General features: G+C 47.4%; 2 protein-coding genes across 5 annotated transcripts in view; both read left to right on the plus strand.

The window, feature by feature from the left end:
- IQCD (IQ motif containing D) overlaps positions 1 to 9,391 on the plus strand; it is a 12,866-nt gene extending 3,475 nt beyond the window's left edge. For 2 of the 4 annotated variants that reach the window (XM_034791536.1, XM_034791535.1), the window contains exons 3-5: positions 3,593 to 3,826; positions 5,915 to 5,986; positions 7,496 to 9,387. In XM_034791536.1, coding sequence (XP_034647427.1) covers positions 3,593 to 3,826; positions 5,915 to 5,986; positions 7,496 to 7,768 — 579 coding nt within the window. In that variant the 3' untranslated portion in view covers positions 7,769 to 9,387. Of the gene's footprint in view, positions 1 to 3,592; positions 3,877 to 5,914; positions 5,987 to 7,495 lie in introns of all 4 variants that reach the window. The other 2 variants (XM_034791537.1, XM_034791538.1) reach the window with 2 other exon arrangements.
- Positions 9,392 to 9,706: 315 nt separating this feature from the next.
- Positions 9,707 to 14,268, plus strand: part of AIFM3 (apoptosis inducing factor mitochondria associated 3) — a 93,595-nt gene continuing 89,033 nt past the window's right edge. Inside the window, exon 1 of the mRNA XM_034791414.1 lies at positions 9,707 to 10,202. The gene's annotated coding sequence lies outside the window, so the exon portion shown is untranslated. The remainder of the gene's footprint in view (positions 10,203 to 14,268) is intronic.

A 14,268-nucleotide genomic window follows, 5' to 3' on the forward strand; every position in this document is an offset into this window, starting at 1 on the left:
GCCGGGCACTTCCCCTCCCAGGCTCCGGCGGTGCAGGGTCCGGAGGCACGGGGGCTGCCCGAAGCAGGTAGCGCTCGGGCAGCTCGGCTTTAAACAGAGCAGAAGAGTCAAGGTAGGGAGCACAGCAGCCGCGGGAGGGAAAGTGTCCGGCCGCCGGTATTTTTCCCGGACATGTTCGGCTTTTTGGCAATTCCCCCCGGACGGGGGTTTGATTACCAAAAAGAAGGACATGTCCGGGAAAAAATGGACATATGGTAACCCTAGCTCAGATCACACTACAGGTTGGTGGGCAGAGCCAAGACAAGAACCCAGATCTCCTGACTTCCAGTCCATCGTTGCCTTATACACAAACTATTCCTTCCTCCCTAATTATTTAACTAGTCACTCCAGTTTTCATATAGGGTACTGGTGGGGTTGCCAACTTTCTAATCGCACAAAACCAAACACTCTTGCCCCGGCACTGCCCCGCCCCGTCCCAGAGGCCCCGCCCCACCCTTCTCTGAGGTTCTGCCCCCCACTCACTTCATCATTCCCCCTCTGTCGCTCGCTCTCCCCCACTCTCACTCACTTTCACTGGGCTGGGGCAGGGAGTTGGGGTGTGGGAAGGGCTGAGGGGTCCAGCTGTTGGTGCGGGCTCTGGGGTGGGGCCGAGGATAAGGGATTTGGGATGCAGGAGCGGGCTCCAGGCTTGGAACTGAGGGGTTCGGGATTAGGGTGCGGGAGGGGGTGTGGGCTCTGGGGTGGGGATGGGGATGAAGATGAAGGGCCTGGGGTACAGGAGGGGGCTCACGGCTGGGGCAGGTGGTTGGGGAGCAGGAGGGGGTGTGGGGTGTGGGGTGCGGGCTCCAGGAGGTGGTTCCAACCTGGGGCAGGGGGGTTGGGGTGAGGGAGAGCGTTTGGGGTGTGGGCTCCAGCCAGGTGATGTTCACCTCAGGTGGCTCCCAGTCTGCAGCGCAGTAGGGCTAAGGCAGGCTTCCTGCCTGCCCTGGCTCCACGCAGCTCCCAGAAGTGGCTGGCATGTCCGGCTCCTAGGCGCAGGGGCAGCCAGGCAGCTCTGCGCCATGCACGCTGCCCAGGCCCGCAGGCGCTGCTCCCGCAGCTCCCATTGGCTGTGGTTCCCGGCCAATGGGAGCTGCAGAGCCGGCACTCGGGGCGAGGGCAGCGCATGGAGCTTCCCTGATTGTCCTTGCACCTAGGGGCCACAGGGCACGCCGGCTTCTTCTGGGAGCCAGAGAGAGCCTGTCTTAGCCCCGCTGCATCCATTAGACTTTTAATGGCTTGATCAGCGGTGCTGACCGTAGCCCCCAAGGTCCCTTTTCGACTGGGCGTTCTGGTCGAAAACTGGATGCCTGGCAACCCTAGGTACCAGTCTATCTTGTAGGCTTTGCATAAACAATGAAAGAAAACAGAAGTAAGGAAACAGATCAGCAATGGACAAAACGTAAATTCACAAGTGGGCTTGTAAACAACATGTAGTTACGAGATAAAGAAGTAGTAAGACGAGTGATGTGTGATAAGTTTACAGCTGCAGCTTCGCTTACCAGCAGTTCTGGATCTGTACAGAGGCTGGCTACAAAAAAAAATTAGGAAGCCAATTGTAAATCATGCTGCAATGTGAAATGTACTGCACATGCGTTAGTTTGCTTTCAAACACATATATGATCTGATTTATTATGATGTACTTTGGAGCTGTGGTAAAGCTCATACCCACCCCACTTCATTTGAGTTGATCACCTCAGCACAGAGTTGCTGTGTGTCAGTTAAAAACGCTCCTCAGTCATGAGACCAGAGTTGAGTTAATTTCTTGGGAATCAAGTGGAAAAGGCCTTGGAGAAAAATCCCAACATTTCTACTAAACTTCTGTAACATATATGTATGTTAGTTTGTTTTAATGCTGGGAGCAGTTTCCAAATTACTCCTTTCTGTCCAAAAGACCTCCCCAGCGACTATTTAAAACCACAATCGAAATGTCCATTACTGCATCCCAATCAGTGGGTGACAACATACACACACACGCGTGCATGCCAACCCAAATCACTTTCTTTCTGCTTGACTTTCCAAATATGAGATAAATACACAAGCTCTGAGGAAGAACATTGAGCAGCTATTCTAGCCAGGCCATTTGACACGAGGATGTTCATTATGCAGCATTCATGATTCCCATTGCTCTGAGCAGGGATGCATTCAAAAGTCATTTTAATCTCTTTCTTTTAAAATTAATTCAGAGTACAATAAAAATAGCGATACTCTTGTAGTCTTTAATTAGACCAAAACCAGTTAAGATCCAGCGTAATCTATTAATCCAGCGTAATGAGCTGACATCCAGTGTAATCTGTTAATACAGCCTTGCAAAAGTCTACCCACCCCCTCATCTGGAGTGAGAAATATATTAGTGGAGTAAGTGATAGGTCCGATCATTGCAGGGAAGGGTAGCTGAGTAGCGTTTGGGCTTGGACTGGTACATATCTGTGATGATTTTATAGGGCTCTATTAGCAGCAGCACCTAGTTATTTTTCTTTTACAATTTAAAGCTATGATCCATGTGTGCAGACACTGCATTCATTTAGAGCCCCATTAACTTCAGAGGGGCTCTGCACAAGCCCTAAGGTCCACTGGAAACGGTCCGATTGAATGACTGGGGTCAAAGTGTACTTAGCAAGGCAGTAGGTCAGGCAAGATGATCATCCTTTTTTTCGCACTTGGGGGATATCTACAGAGGAACTGACGCATCGGGGATGCGTTCTCATTTTCAAGCTCAGGTCAGGCGTGTTGGTGATTCAATGCACTCATTGTTTTTAAGTGCAGTTTAGCAGTTCGCTCAGTGCTAGCAAGGAAATACATTTCACGTGGCTGGACTGTAGTTTTGTCTGTTCTAGGTGGCAGTAGGACTAGTCGCTCAGGCTAGCCACAGAACAGGCACAAGAAGCGTGATCCCAAGCTCATTGAATTCGGTAGGAGTCTTTCCACTGACTTCATTGGGCTTTGGATCAGGTCCAGTATGGATAGCAGCTGTGCCAGCTTCCCTGTGCTGCCCAGCCGGTGTTCTTCAGTGCTGCCCATTCACTCCTTGGCCTGTCCGCTAAACATCCAACAAGAGTCAGTGAGGGGGGAGATTTCACTCCGGGCTTGTCTACACTGGAAGCGCTACAGCAGCACAGCTGCAGAGCATCTGCTGAAGACGCTCATTGCCAACCGGAGAGAGCTCGCCCATCGGCATAATAAATCCACCTCTGTGAGAGGCGGTAGCTATGCTTGTCCACACCAGTGCTTAGGATGGTGTAATTTACATCGCTCAGGGGTATGGATTGTTCACGCCCCTGAGCAATGTAAGTTATACTGTAGTAAGCGCTAGTGTAGACGAAGCCTCAGTGTTGGCCTAACTCTGCTCCCTTTGAAGTCACTGGGAGTTGCACCAATATTTATTTCAGAGTTCTGGTGCAAATGCAGTGTACTCGCTGTCATTGGAATGTCGTTACTTATCTTAGCACACTGGTGTCTTTGTAACTAAGCCTTAATTCTCCTGTAGGTTTGAGCTGAAAACCCCTTGATGTACCCAGCAGTTCCTTATGGTGCCTCTTTTTCCTGGGTTTAGATTATGAAAAAGAATGCTGCAATCAGGGATCTCAAAAGCCATTTACTTCATCTGGAGAAGTTCTCTGAAAGCCACATCCAGCGCACCAAGCAGGAAGCAGAGAAACTCCAAAAAGGGGAGCTGCGAATTTCCCAGGCAAAGTGTGCCAAGATACAGCAGGATATACAGCAGCTAAGAGCACAGCTCAATGTTCTCATCATAGACAATCGAGACTCAGAGCTGGCTCTCAGAAAGGTACCGAGGGAGGGGAGTGCTAGAGAAGCAAGCAGACCTGTTAAAGTGCTGTGAGTTCTTCATTTTGTCTGCTAAGCTTAACCACTTAACTGCTAACAAAAACGACGAGGAGTCCTTGTGGCACCTTAGAGACTAACACGTTTATTTGGGCATAAGCTTTCTTGGGCTAGAGCCCACTTCATCAGATGCATGAAATGAAAAATACAGGAGCAGGTATAAATACATGAAAGGATGGGGGTTGTTTTACCAAGGGTGAGGTCAGTCTAGCGAGATAAATCAATTAACAGCAGGATACCGAGGGAGGAAAAATAACTTCTGAAGTGGTAAGAGCGTGGCCCATTACAGACAGTTGACAAGACTTCATGCATCTGATTAAGTGGGTTTTAGCCCACGAAAGCTTATGCCCAAATAAATTTGTTAGTCTCTAAGGTGCGACAAGGACTCCTTGTTGTTTTTGCTGATACAGACTAACACGGCTACCCCTCTGAAACCTGTTAACTGCTAACAAACATTCCTGGCAGAATGTACCTGCTGTGCAGCTGAGCATATCAGCTATGATCTAACATGCCACTGATTTCACTGGAAAGCAGAATCACAGCTACCCATCAGCAAAGGGTCTTATTTGTAATTACCTATAGCTCCCACCGAACATGTACATACTGGGTCCAGCCTGCCTCTGAAAACACTTTCAATATATAGCACAGGTTACACAGTGCTCTAGTCAATGAAGCAGTCAGAATTCTGCAAAATGACTGCTGCAAAGTGCAAGGGAGACAAACTTATTCTGAGAAACAAGGGCAGAAATCTGAGACCACCAGAGGAAATGACATCAGTCAGACAGCATCCTCACTTTCCACTTAGCTAGGTGCTGTACAAACAACCTTGACTGGCCCTTCCAATCATCAGAATCTCCAAGGCCTCACAACACGACCCTAGTGGTATTGTTCCTGCTGGAAAGTGGCTGAATTGTGCAGGAAAAATCTATAGCATTAAAAAACATCCCCGTTTCTTTTCTAATCAGTGCTCAGTCCAAATGGGCAGAGGCCAATTTGCAGGCAGAACATACCTACTTAAAGGGTGTTTACATGATGTATCTTCTCTAGCTCTTTCCAAACACTGTCCAGTCCAGGGCAGAATAAGGCTTCGTAGCGTAGGGGCTCTGCCAACGTGGCGAATGAAAGTTTCCAAAGCAGTATGAAATCCAAGCAGCCCCGTCCATCGTTAGGCCTGCTTTGTCGTCCGGCTCAAATTCAAGCTGCAGGTCATTTCTCCGCTTTCTGTTAAAAGCCGCTCAGCTCGATCAGTTATACATGCTGAGGGAGTAGGGGAAGAAAGAGAACACGCTTTCTCACCATCGAAGTCTCCTTTCCCTTCCTACGTGCTTTTCTCCTATGACCCACTGTTTTCATTGGATTGAGGAATTCATGTGTGAAGAACTGGGAACAGTCATAGGCTAATCTACCTCATATAAAAGCAGGAGCTGGTCATCAGGGCCTGCCAGAAACCTGGCTCTTATACCATCCATGCAGAAGAGGTGTGGTCAAATAGGGAACTGGGTCTCTGAACAGTGAATGGGTAAGCTTAACCGGGTGAAATTCTCTGCCCTGTAATATACCGGAGGTCAGACTAGATGATCTTCTGGCCTTAAAATCTGAGTGGTTCTATAGAGTGCAGGTACCATCAGCTTGAAGGAAACTGTTCAATAGCTCTCTAGGATTCCACCACACAGTGAGGTCAAGTCATTTTTAGCTTATTTTCCAACAGTCCAAAACATTTCTGTATTTTAGCCACGCCCATCACTATAATCAGTCTAGTGTCTCTGTGCTGCAACTGAATCCCAGCCACTTGCTGTAGACCAAACCTGCCCCATATTCTGTAGGTGAATGATGTCTGCTCTCCATTAGAGGCCCAGAGTCGGAGAAAAAAATATCTCGGACTGAAGAACCTTTCCGAAAGGAGCAGGCATCACTCAAGCATACTAGCTGCTGGGATTCAAATCACAGCTCCTTTCATCCCAGCATACTGCATGTTATATTTCTATGTTCAGCTGCCTGAAAATGTCATTTTTTCCTGTGTCGTTTATTTTAGAAGAAGTACAAAGTGGAGATGGAAATCGAGAACTGGATCCAGAAATATGATGCTGACATGGGAGAAAAACAGGTACCCTCAGGGGTCAAGACAGTTGGTTCTTCTTCGAGAGGGCTTGTCCATGTGGATCCCACACAAGGGGTGCTTGTGATGTACACAGACAAGCCATTTCAAAGAAGAACCACAGTTATTATCAGGCAAGTAACCATTTTTCTGCCCTGCTTTTGTGTTCAGCTGCTCTCTGCTGTATAGGCATTGTTGAGAAGGGTCATGTCAGCTGCAAAATCCTATCCTATCCTAGCACTGGACGATTGTTTCCTCAGTGTATTGGATGGAATTATCATGTTAGTTTCCTTAGCCCTACTGGCTCCACCTAGTGTACAAATCAAGTGCTCTTCCACATCACTGCTAACTTGTTAGACAAGTAGTTCAGAGTCTGGGGAGTGACAGCAAATGCATCATTGTCTATCTTCCACATTAAGCTTAAGAGTCTTCAAATCATGTCCACACCGCCTGACCCCTCCTAGAATCCACTAATTCCTCACATGTTCCTGGCATCTTAGTGGAGGTTTGCTTCATTATCCAGATCAAGACAGGGTGCTTGGTTAACAGCAAAGCAAGGGCCTAAGGAGGGGGACCTGGAAAATTGTTGCTGATTGGCCTTAATAGTAGGTCCTTGCTTTGTCAACCTTGTAGTAGGAAGCAGAAATGAGCTCAGTACATGATGGCTTGTGGCACCAAGCCCTGCTGGTTCCTGGCTGCCCATGAAGCCATCATCATGAGAACAGAGGCAGAATTTGATAAATTGGGGTTGGTAGGTCTGACACACAAAATGTTGCTGGTTCCCCTTATCCTATCATGTGAGCATGTTATCTCCATACTGCTTATTTTCATACCTGCAGCTGGGTTATAATCAGGGCCGGCGCTTCCTCTAGGCAACCCTAGGCGGTTGCCTAGGGTGGCAGGATTTGGGGGGCGGCATTTTGCCGTCCCCGGCGGCAATTCGGCGGTGGGGGGTCCTTCCGCTCCACGTCTTCGGGGCGCTTCTGCAGCGGGTCCTTCACTCGCTCCGGGACCTGCCGCTGAAGCGCCCCGAAGACGCGGAGCGGAAGGCCCCCGCCACCGAATGCTCTGAGGAGGAGTGCTGCCCCCTAGGGCGGCAAAAACCCTGGCGCCGCTCCTGGTTATAATGACAATAAACCACCATCATCCAGCTGATTGTGTTTATACCATAGATAAAAAGTTGCTTAATAAGTTGAGAGTCTCGCTGCCTGGCCTTGCAAGGCAAGGGATGGTAACAATTGGAACCATGCCTGCAGTTTTTAAAGAAGCCTAAAGGAACTGGGAACCCAGCTCCCAATTGGGTGCCTCCTTTTAGACCTCTTTGAAAATTCCCTCCCGAGAGATGAAAAGAATAAGGGCTGCAAGTGGCCCTGCACGCATTTGTGAGGATGAAAGGATCCCTATTCGGATCCAGTCTGTAAAGCTCTTTGGGATCCTTCTGGAAAGACGCTACCTATGCTAAAGATAGGGTGATATTATGAATGTCATTTATAAGTCTGGTGTTTGCTGTCCTACCAGACTGAGTATGAGGAAGTCGATGCTGTCTATACTGAAGAGAAGGCCCAGCTAGCTCAGCTGAAGGAGAAGTATGCCGTGCTTGAACAAGAGTATTCCCAGATCAAGGAAGAGAGGAGGCGATCCCACGAGAAGAAGGAAAGAGCTGAGAGGGAACTGGCTATCATGGTCCGTGCTGCCACCCACATTCAGGCCTTCTGGAAGGGCTACTTGGTTAGGTCACTGTTAAAGTCAAAGAGAAAGAAGAAGGGCAAAGGCAAGAAGGGCAAGAAATAAATTAGTTCCAACCTTTCCCCTCGCTCTCTCTTCCCAACATTGCAGATATTTCCCCTTGGACCTCAGCTATCTAGGATGTCTTCACTTCAACCAACCAAATAACTGCTGCAGGATGTCTATGGTTTTTATATACACAAATTTGGCATGTAAAAGTGATTCTATCATAAATAAATGTCAGCCAACATGTCAGACTTCCAGGTGGTATATTTTAATTGCTTTTGGCCCAAATTTAAGAGAAGAAGGATGATCTTGTAGTTAAAGCACTGGACTGGGAGCTGGACCTCCTGAGTTCCATCCCCAGCTCTACCACACATGGACTGTGTGACCTTGTACAAGTCACTTAGGGCCCATTCTTGTGTTTGTGCCCTCTCACTCTCTCTCCTCCTTTCCCTCCTAATGACTTTAATTATTTAGGAGAGATTGAGGGATCCCTGCTACAGAATATCCCCTTCTCCGTCATCACTAATTTTTAAATTGAGATTGGATGTTTTTCTAAAAGTTATGCTCTTGCTCAAACAGGAATTAATTCAGGGAAATTCTGTGCCCTGTGTTATGTAGAAGTTTAGACTAGGTGATCAATAGTCCCTTCTGGCCTTCTAATAAATGAGTCTATGGAAAAAACAAATCCCCTACAAAGCCTTATTCCCAGAGAGACTGACTGCCCACAGCCCATCCCACCTGCAGCATCACTTCCACAGAGACACTGATGTTATATCCCTAACTCACCACAGGAGGGCAGGCTCTGTGCACCTCTTGCATGTGTCTAACCCCTACAGGATAGTAGCAGTGTCTGTAAGGTTTTGCGTCATGTCTCAAAGCTACCTGTGTGTGTGTGTGTGTTGCACAGTTCTTTCCATGTAAGAATACTGGGGGACAGGGTGCAATTGTTTGATGGACCACTGGAAAGGCCACAGATTCACGTGCAAGGGACCAGTCTCAGATCCAGTCTCTCAGAAGTGATTTAAAAAAACCAAAACAGATGCCCTCTTCCTAGCTTCTTTCCTTTCAAATTTTACACAGCCCCATGACGACTTTTACTGCACAATGGCTTGGCTGGTCTCATGGCAAAGCTTCTTGCTTTGTTTACAAATGCTCCCAGATTCCCGTCCTAGCTAGGCTCTTACAGACACCTTCAGTAACCTCTTATGTGTGTATATATATAGAGAGAGAGAGACCCCATGATTTATTTAGTTCTTCCTGTTATATCCAGGAAAAGGCTGGGTCAGGAGTAACCGCATCTAATATTTTAAGACTCTAGATTTGTTGCTGGAGTCCTAGCCTTAGCTTCAGTGTCCCTTACTTTCCTATCCTGACAGCCTGTTGCAGCCTGGACTCCCCTTAATGGTTCTTTCTGAGGCCTCTGGTTTTTAAGTCCCTCTGAAGAAGTGGGCTGTAGTCCACGAAAGCTTATGCTCTAATAAATTTGTTAGTCTCTAAGGTGCCACAAGTACTCCTGTTCTTTTTATGTTTTACTGTGTGCTCTGTATAGCTTTTTGGCTGTTCTGGCTGGGATGAAGGGGTTGTTTTTCTGTTTCCCGTTTCACAGAGGTGTTCTGTGATCTATTGGGTCTTCATTTGACCCCACTACTACCACCAGATAGTGATTACAGAGACCCAGGAGGCCAGGACACCATGGTTTGAATGAATGTTTTTATTTCCTGTTTACATAGACACATCTCCTTGTGCTGTGCCTGCTATATATGGGGGGAGCAGTAAAAAAACAAAAAACATGAGTGGGGGAGGAAATCCTGTTTCTGGAGGGAGGGATGGATGGGGTGCACATGAGGTATCTGGCAGCCTACCCTCATGTGTGCCATTCCCTAGCACCCCATCCTGACTGCACTCAAAACCCCTGCACCCCACATGAATGGTATCCCACATCCCCGACAGCTCCCAGCGCTATAGTAACCCTGAGTCTGCCCCCAGCATTGGGTCACGTCCTGATGTCATACAATTCTCGCAGCATGAGAAGATACAAGTATCCAACAGCAGCGAAGAGGTTAAGCAAGAGAAGTTCACCGGCCTTCTTCACTCTGACATCACAGCCAAAGGCCTCCTGTCAGCCCCCAGAGGGTTTCTGCAGTGAAGCCCTTTGAAAGGTGCATGAAGTTCTTTAGCAATCCAGAGGGACTAGAAAGGTAGGGACTGCCGCAGCTAAATGAAAGTGGGTGGGATGCGGGAGAATTCCTGCCGCCCTGGCATTGGGAGCTATTTTATTAAGACTGCATGCAGCCCAGGAGAACTGGCTGTACTCCCTGCTGCAAGCCTAGGACAAGCTGCATTACACACACTGTAGCTCGGCTCAAGCCTCTTCTAAACTGGAATACAATGCAAAGGATTTCCAGTATAGCTTTCTGCTGCCCGAAGGGACTCTGAGCAGCGTTCTTGTAACCTTACGTTTTAGTTTCACTGTGGCGCCAGGCTTTCCGCTCAGGTAAGCAGTTATTTTAGGTTGTGCATTATTTTGCTTTATGAGCAGCAAATGGCGAGATTTCTCTTTGGTTGAAAACTGAAATGCAAAGAAGCTGTTTCTCTCCCATTGTGATCATGTTCATGATCAACACTATTCTGTTGACATTGCTACCGGGATATAATTATGGCTTTCTGAATAGATTGACTCTCTCATCCTACGCAGTATGTGCTCTAATTTAAAATTAAAACCTAAGAAAAGAATACAGGCCGGTGCTTCTAATTTAACATTGACAGATTGCAGCTCCCATATGCTGCAATGTGTGTTATTACTGCCAGCAGAGTTCAGCGGATCTGCTCTGCCAGCATTATCACACAAAATGCAACATTTTCTCTAGGTTCGGCTGGGTCAGATTTCTTTTTACATTCAGTTTGGGCCAGTCCCAGGCTTCGTTAAGGATAAATGTTGCATCAGTTCTTCCAGTATAAATAGCACTCATATTTATTAATTATTCTTGATAGCCTCCAGTGTAAGTTTGAATCATTAAGCACAAGATGCACGGGCTAGTAGTTAAAGCACAGGACAGCGAATTAGAATAGCTGGATCAAGATTTTCAAACTTGGCTGCCTAAAATTAGGCTCCTAAATCCATATTTAGGCATCTAAATTGGGATTTTGGGGGACACCTAACTCTCTTAGGCCAGGTCTACACTACACCCCTAATTCGAACTAAGGTACGCAACTTCAGCTACGTGAATAACGTAGCTGAAGTTCGAAGTACCTTAGTTCGAATTAGTTCGAACTTACCTTGGTCCACACGCGGCAGGCAGGCTCCCCCGTCGACTCCGCGGTACTCCTCTCGGCGAGCTGGAGTACCGCAGTCGACGGCGAGCACTTCCGGGTTCGACTTATCGCGTCCAGACTAGACGCGATAAGTCGAACCCAGAAGTTCGATTTCCAGCTGTCGAACTAGCGGGTAAGTGTAGCCAAGGCCTTAGGTTCCATTTAAAAATCAAGCCATTTATTTAAGGGTGGAATTTTTAAAGTGCTGAGCGGCACCAAATGAAACCAGTGAAATTCAGTCCAGTTAGCTAGCTGTTTAAAAATGATCTTAGGCTGAGATTTTAAAAGGTGCCCAGGAGAGTTGGGTGCCCAGCTCCCATTGACTTTCTATGAGATTTGGGCTCCTCACACCATTTGGCCCCCTTGAAAATCACAACCTTAGGTACCTAACTATAGGCAGCCAGCTGTGAAAATCTTGACCCTGAGTAAAGCAGAGTTGCAGATACAAACACTCTTCCCCCTCCAACTCGGAGATATTTCGATTGAACTGTAGAGCCACATTTCATGGCTTGGGCACCTTTCTGCTGGGCTGCATTTGTAGCCCTGAAATGGTCTCCCTGTGTGATCCTGAGCAAATCCTTTAAATTCTGCCTCTGTTTCTCCAACTGAAAAATGGAGTGATGACACTTAACCTGCTAAGGGGTGGAGGCTCAATTCATTAAAGTTTGCAAAGCACTTGGGGCCAGATTCTGACATACTGGCTCATAGCAATGATAGGGCCTGCGAGACCTAGTCATGTTCCAGGACGCCATTATGCCAGGCGCTGTACAAACAGAACAAAAAGTCCCTATCCCCAAAAATTTATAATCTAAGACACCAGACAGATGGATGGGGGAGTAAAAGGAAACAATGAGACATTATTGGTCAGCGTGCCAGGCAGTGATCTCAGCACCCCCGTGGCCTATCGTTGATAAGGGTAAATCCTCACAAGTATAAGGGGCAGTATGGGAGAATGCAGGAGGATGCTTGAAAATGTAACAAGTGGGTGATGGAAGCCCATCATGGGCTAATGGGAGGCAGAAGTCAACCTCTTGATAGTGAAGGAGAAATGATAGGTGGGGTAGGCATAGGTCATGAAAAAACTTGAAAATGAAGACGGGGAGCTAATGTTTGTTGTAATAGAAAAGGGAACGCCACTGGAGGAATGCAAAAGAGGGATGAGGTGGTCAGAATGATGGACTAGGAAAATGATCTTTTCAGCAGTGTTCAGAATGGAGATAAGCAAGGCAAAAGTGCATTTATCAAGGCAAGAGAGAAAGGTGTGGTCATCAAGACATGAGAGGATGAGAGACTGCATGAGAGTTTTAGGTGTGTGCATGGATAGGAAGGCCGTATCTAGGAAATATTATGCAGAAACAATCAGCAGGATTTAGACTTAGCCTGGATGTGAGGATCTAGACAAAGTTGGAGTCTACTGTGATGCTCAGGTTTTGGACCTTAGTGACAGGTAGGAAGGGGATATTGTCCTCAGTGATCAAGAAAGGAGGTAGCGGGGAGTGACTGGGGGTGATTAAGAGTTCTGTCTGAGCCATGCTGATCTTGAGGTGACAGTTAGGCATCGATGAGTAGATGTCAGAGAGGCAGGCCAAGATATTAGTTTGGACAAAAGGAGACTGGTCTGGAGTAGCGATAGAGATCTGAGAGTCATTACAGATGGTAATTGATTTGTATTTGTAGATAAGGTTACGTGGAGATCCAGTGTAGAGGGTGAAGAGAAAGGGACTAAGGACAGACCTGTGTGGAACCCCCACGGAAAGTTGGAGTGGGGGGATGAGGAGCATCCTCCAGAGGACATCTGAAGGAGCAACTTGTGAGGTAGGAGGAAAAACAGGAGAGGACAGAATCATAGAAGCTAAGGGAGGACAAGATTTCAAGAAAAAAAAGAGCATGGTTGATGGCCTTGTTGGTGATTGACGAGTCTAAGAAGATGAGGATGGAGTACTGGTTCTGAGCTGTCAGTAGGAAGAGATTATCCAGGCTTTGGTAGCAGTGGTTTCAGTGGAGTGCAAGGAGCAGAAGCTGGATTGGAGAAGTTCTAGGCTGGAACTGGAGGAGACCCCAGACAACAATTGTAGACAGCACATTCAATAAGCTTATATGTGAAAGGCAGATGAGCCGGTAGCTGGAGAGGCAAATGGGGTCATGGGTAGATTTTTTTAAGGTGGGAAAGAATAAAGTCTGTTTGCGTTATGAGGGGAAGGAGCTGGAGGAGAGTGAGGAGAAGAGCAAGGGAGGGGATGAGAGGGGAATCGAGGGAGATCAGGAGATGGGATAGGGTCACTGGGGAAAGTGGAGGGTTTAGAGAAGAGCAGATGAGAAATTTCTGTGGCAGGGGAGAAAGGGAAAGCAAGCTAAGGGGAGAGGGAACGTTACACGGTATTTTGTCAACTTTCTCTTGGAATAAATTGGCAAGATCCTGTGTAGAAACAGAAGTGGAGACAGGAGAAGGGACGAGTTTGAGAAGTGAGTCAAAGGTAGCTGGGACTGAATTAAGGCAGGAATGGGATTCAGTTAAGTTGGCAGAGTTATTTAGCTAGGAAAATGGCAGAACCGAAGGAGAGGAGAATGACTGTGCAGTGGAGGAAGTCAGCCTGGTCACAGGATTTCCGCCAGCGATGCTTCGCAACGTGAGAGCAGGAGTGGAGGGAATGAGCCAGGGCTGTGGGTTGGCGGGATGGACTTTGTGATGAGTGAGAGGGGCAAAAAAGTCAAGGGTGGAGGAAAGTGAAGCATGGGGAGAATCAACAATAGCAATGAAAGAAAGGGAGGAGAAGGCTGAGAGCAGATGAAGGCTGAGAGCAGATGAAGGCATGAGCGCTGATGGATTGGAAGACACAGAAAGGCAGAGTGATGGTCTGTACCCCGACGTGCACCCCTTTTTGTAGGACAAAGTATGCATTGTGAGGTATCATTTGAAAGCTCATGATTTGCTGATCGTGAAATATGTGAAGCAACATTGCATGAAAATATATACGATTCCTCTGTATAGTGTTAAGACATGTTCCAAGCCTGGAGAAGCAGCCTCAAACCAGTTCCCCAGAGACAAAAGGCCAGGTGTCTACAATATCAAATGGACAATCACCTAGTGAAGTGGCCACTCTTGGGCAGGAAAAAGGGTGTGTGCAGAAAATCTACACCTTGAACAAAGGAACAGCTTGAGGTTCCCTTCCACTCAGATTTTCTGTCTCCTGAGCCTCAGTGGGAGATGATTCTTGTGCAAGAGAAAGGACTATAAAGGGAGTGGGCAG

The sequence above is a fragment of the Trachemys scripta genome, chromosome 15 (genome assembly GCF_013100865.1).
Source record: "Trachemys scripta elegans isolate TJP31775 chromosome 15, CAS_Tse_1.0, whole genome shotgun sequence".
Lineage (NCBI taxonomy): Eukaryota > Metazoa > Chordata > Testudines > Emydidae > Trachemys > Trachemys scripta.